The sequence below is a fragment of the Arvicola amphibius genome, chromosome 11 (genome assembly GCF_903992535.2).
Source record: "Arvicola amphibius chromosome 11, mArvAmp1.2, whole genome shotgun sequence".
Taxonomy (NCBI): domain Eukaryota; kingdom Metazoa; phylum Chordata; class Mammalia; order Rodentia; family Cricetidae; genus Arvicola; species Arvicola amphibius.
The window spans coordinates 43054315-43059567 of NC_052057.2; the positions used below are offsets into that span (position 1 = coordinate 43054315).

The window sequence follows — 5253 nt, forward strand, 5'->3', positions numbered from 1 at the left end:
TATTTAGAGTCTGAAAGAAATACCTGTTGGAGGGTTGAGATGTTCCAACCAGTAAAGTATTGGCAGTGTAGACGTGAAGACCTGGCTTCTAGCCCTGGCAGCCATGTGAAACCTTGGTATAAGGACTATATGTCATTATTACCAGGGCTGGGTTCAGGAATCAGGAGGATGCCTGAGATCATGGGTTTGAAAGTCTAGACAAATTAGAAAACTTCGGGATAAGTAGGAGACTCTGCCTTAAAAAAAAAAAATGTGTGGTGACCGAGAAAAACACAAGCACATGTATCACCCACGCGTGCAAACACACACAAGCACTAGAAATCAGGCTCCCTCAGGGACTTGCACAGACTTTCAAATACTACCAATAAAATGGTACCTAAGATGTCAAGTTTGTGCAGCTTTGAAATTTTTAAGCATTTTAAGTCTGAAGAATCATAATTGAAATGTAATTGGTGTGTGTGTGTGTGTGTGTTATTACAGTAATTCTGTTTTTCCTGATTAATATGCGTCCAACCTTCAATAATGCAAGCCCAAAGCTGTCTGTGCACCTGCAATAAATTGTGTAACTATGAATAGTTGACTTTGGATCACCGAGATAAGATTCTGCAGATATAATAATAACCATCACTAGCTAGTATAGGGGCTACAGCATTCGGGAGGCAGGGGCGGGGTCTTTGAAGTTCAAAAATAACCCAGGCTACCTAGCAAGAGCCTGTCTCCAAAACAAAATGTCAAAACAAGAAACCAGAGCTCAGAGGTTAAGAGCACTGTACGCTCTTCCAGAAGACCACATGGTAGCTCACAACCACCTGTAATTCCAGTTCCAGAGACCCCAACTCACCTTTCTGGGCTCTGTGGGTACATGCATGTGGTGCACAGGTAAGCATGTAGCCAACACACACACATGTTTTTAAAAGGCAAGAAACCAACAAAAAATTGTTTTAATTGGAAACTCTCAATGCCATACTGGGCTTTTGACTAGGCAGGTGCTCTACCACTAAACTACATCTCCAGATTTTGTAATTTTTTTCAATTTACTTGTCTTTATCATAAGACAGGGTCTCACTAAGTTGCCCAAGTTGGCCTTGAACTCGCCTGTTATAAGCCACATGTTGGGGGTGACATCTGTTGTGGTCTGGTCACGACAGGTTCCTACGTTCCAGGGAAGGAGCATGTGGATTAGAAATGTCAGGCAGAATAGAGAGAGATAGAAAAGCAATCCAGAGACATAGGAGAGTGTCGGGGAGGGTAGCCCGGTGAATTCTAAATGCTGGATCTGCCATTTGTTTTCCACATGCTTAAACACTTCACTCCCAAAGGGGGATGGGGGCAAGAGACTTCATTAACATGATAAGGAAAAGACCAAGTATCCTGCAGGCAGCTACTCCCTGGAACCTCCTGCCAATCTCCTTTGAAGCAGCAGGACTCACAAGGTAGAAGGGATCCAACTCTACAGTCAAACTACTAGCTAACCACAGCCTAAGTCAGGATTTTATGGTTGTAGCCGTACCTGTCAACAACTTTGAAAGAGCAAAAATAAACCCAAACTCTCTGACCTTTAGTCAAGGTGGAGCAGGCTCACGTCTGTGGGCCCCCAAACTCACCCTGCCTCCTTGAACTTGTGATTCTTCTGAGTAGCTGGGACCACCAGCCTGTGCCACCAAATTGGGCCTAGAAATTCTTCACTATCTCTTATTTTGGTCCAACAGTCGGAAGTTTGCATCCTATGCTAAGAACTGTCAGCGTACTATCTGGTTGTGCAATTTCTCGGAGTTCTTTCTGTATTTACTTCAATAAAGGGAAAGATTTTGCATCTCCCCAGAACTAAACAAGAGGAGAGCGCTAAATGACTTTCTTTTCTTTTCAACACTTTGCAAACTTATGCTAGGAAACGAAGCACTAGACCATGTCAATAAAGGAAACTGACAACATTAATAACGATGGCAATGATGATAATGATAAATTATCATAATGGTCTTCTTATTCTAAGCGTGGGGCTGCAGTCCAGTGATGAAGCCTGTTTCCCAAGATCAGGGGCTCCACAATCAGAGGAGGGGCTCCTTCCTTCTCCCCTCTTCTTCAGAGAAGAACAAATACCACTAATGTCCTCCTCACCAGGAGAAAACCACACTGGCCCATTCAATGGCCAATTAGAATAAATTGTCAATTAGAACAAATACGATAGGTAATCCAAAAATCAAAAGCTCTCCAAAGAAACGGAACAAAAAGCTGAATAAATAAGCTTAACACTCCATTGTTTGTGGGCGAAAATGATGAAATTATCATCAAAATATTCTACGATTTGAAAAGAAAGAAAATTTTTTGTGTAAAAAGATTTTGTAAGAAAAAAAAACTACCTAGAAAAGTAAGACTTAAGATTGGCATTAGTTTTTGTCAAAGGGGTATACGTGTTTTTCCATTAAGCAATAAAATTTATGCTTTCTGTGTGTCTCACGGAACCAGTCAATCGGGAGTGGTGAAGCCAACCCATATTTACGAGAATGTTTCCATGAGGATTTTGACACACACACTCTGCCCACTGTGTCTCCATGACCTCTCTGATCACTCAGGGTCTGAACCATTGAGGTAAAAGGTGTTCTTTCTTTAAAGGCAATTTTGGGGGTGCAGGCTCACTGCATCAATACTACAACATGTTATTGAGACCACAATCCAGATCCCAAGCCTGTGCCCTTCTGCTCCCCATGTAAACTCTGGGTAAGGTGTCCCCACACTCGGCGGCGAGAGTCCCTGGAATGCAGAGAGGGGGGTCTTCTTTGGCCAGGGCGGCTTTCAGACAAGCCCTCCTCTTATTGATTTGTTTTCTCCTGTCTCTTTTCTCCTTCTTTTGTTTCCTTATCATAGCTTCGGGTTATTGCGTGTGAGGTATTGATGGGGATGGATGGTTCTGGTCGATGTGTAGCTAATGCATCCCTAATCCTGCTATTGTTGCGGAGTTATGCCTTACTCTGCTCTCTGATGGGGGAAAGGAGCAAAGCTGTTGATCCTAGTTTTATTTGTCACAAGCCCATCCATCAATCACGCGCACGCATGTCTGAATGCCGAATGACATGTGGGTCTCAGCTGAGAAAATTCGATAACACTGTGTTGTCAGGCCTCTCACTCTTTTTATTTTTTTTTAATAAGAAATACATTTGACTGAAATAGATAAGCAAGCACCACTACAAACCTGAAGAGAGGGTGGCACAGGGGCAAGAAAGGTTGTGTAGCTTTGGCATTAATGATACCTGTGAGTAAATCAAACAGGAGGAGCAGTTACCCTGGAGACATGCAACTCCCCGAGGCTGGGGTATGCTTAAGGATTGTCACTCGCTCGTTACTTCCGCTTCTCAAATGTTAGCTAGCCGTTTCACAGTTAGCTACCCTGGTTAAAATGCATGTCAGCTGGTGAAGAGAGGTGATTCCAGAAGAGAATACAGACAGACTGCATTTGTCAAGTACGGGGGATAAATATAATGAAATATTTCTGTGTACGTATGAGCTCATATGTTCCCAAGTGTCTCCTGTTGTGAGTGAAAGCGTCGGGATGGCTTGAAGCTTTAATTATTTTAAACTGGAAATATATACGCGTGTCATTTTAATAGTGACTTAACTTATAATTACAGACTCAAAAATGGATTCTCCGGGTCCCTGCTATTCAGCTTACTAAATTAGGTACTTTAATACATTACGAAAGCCTGTCTTTTCTGTTATGTCCAATAGTCTATTCATAGTTATTTCAAGATAATTGCATTTGGAAACAGTTAAAACATTTTTTTAAAAAAACTGGTATAATATAATTTTAGAAGCCAAATTAATCAGCGAATCAGAACATTTTATAGCCATTTTATTCTTTTGACATAATATGTGACAGAAATGGTTTTGAAATTACCTTAAACAGCCCATAAGCAAAGCTACATAAAGAACCGTGAACTGAGGGCGCAAACACTGTCCGTAACCTTGGGTGTTCTGTGCCTACAGTCAGCCTGACCCCCCTGTTCCCTTCAGATCCGCACACCCAACCCCGCAGCCTGCCCTCTGCTCTGCAGAAGCTGCGGTGAGGAGCTGTCCGCAGGAGAAATGCTTCCTGTTGACGGTGTGCTTCGATAGATTGAACAGAGCTAGAATTGAGTTCTCAGTGCAGCAGCGAGAGTAAGTACTCCTAAATCTCTAGCACTGAGGGACTTGGAATCAAGTGAGGACTCCCCAATTTAAAATCATGGTGAGAGGCAGGAAGAGGAAGAGAAAAGATAGCAAGTTTACTTTCTAATTCTCCTCACTTTGTGGTTTGTTTCTCTTTGTTTTTGTTTTTTTTTTTTTTAAACATCTTTAGTTTTGGTTTTTGTTTTTTTATTTTTTTTTTTTTTTTTTTTTTTTTTTTTTTTTTTGGAAAATGTTAGCATTTAATTGGCCTCCCTGAATGGCTTCAAGCCACCAGAACACAGGCACCTCCAACACCCTTTATCTTCTCTTCAGCTCTTCTGCTGAAAAATTTGGCTTTCACGATGACAGGCTGCTTAGGAAGCTTTCCCTTCCCCAGAACTTTGTAGTAGCCCGATCGCACGACGTCAATGATGGGAGCAACTCCAGTCTTGTTCTTGGCAGCATTGACCCGGGTCTGCTCACTGACCAGTGTCCACAGTTTATCCAGGTTGACAGTCGGGCAGAAGCTCTGGTTCCTCTTTAAGTGGTAATGCCTCATACCAACTTTCCCGAAGTAACCTGGATGATATTTGTCGAAGTTGATCCTGTGATGATGCATGCCTCCAGCGTTCCCGCGTCCTCCTGGATGCTTGCGGTGTTTACCGATGCGGCCATGGCCGTGGCTCACGTGGCCCCGGAGTTTCCGGGTCTTCCTCAGTCTGGATGGCATGGCGGTGGCAGAAAGGAAAGCGGTTTTTGTTTTTTTAATTGAGGTTTTGGGGAGTTGATATTTTGTTCAGCTGTTTTTTGTTTTTGTTTTTTGTTTTGTTTTTGCTTGCTTGCTTTGGAGACTAGCCTGGAACTCTCTGTGTAGACCAGGGTGGCTGAGAACTCTGAGATCTGGATGCTGGAATTGAAGGTGTGTGCCACCACACCCGGCTATACATCTTTAGAAAGATATTCTCTACTGAGCTCAGTGTGGTGGCATGTGCCTAGAATTCCAGCACTCAAAAGACTTGTAAGTTTAAGCCAGCCTGGGCTACCTAGCAAGATGCTGCCTCAAAAAGCAAAGCCAACCAGGCGGAGGGTGTAGCTCAGTTAATAGAATGTTTG

General features: G+C 42.9%; 1 protein-coding gene across 1 annotated transcript; it reads right to left on the bottom strand.

The window, feature by feature from the left end:
- Positions 1 to 4381: 4381 nt before the first annotated feature.
- Positions 4382 to 4884, bottom strand: LOC119826448 (60S ribosomal protein L27a). Its single transcript, XM_038347785.1, has one exon. It carries the CDS (start codon positions 4868 to 4870, stop codon positions 4424 to 4426), a length of 447 nt encoding a protein of 148 aa, XP_038203713.1. The 5' UTR covers positions 4871 to 4884; the 3' UTR covers positions 4382 to 4423.
- Between the last annotated feature and the right edge of the window lie 369 nt (positions 4885 to 5253).

What these genes read in the sequence shown, in the direction of transcription:
- LOC119826448 (XM_038347785.1), bottom strand. Translation starts at nt 4,870, where the DNA reads ATGCCATCCAGACTGAGGAAGACCCGGAAACTCCGGGGCCACGTGAGC.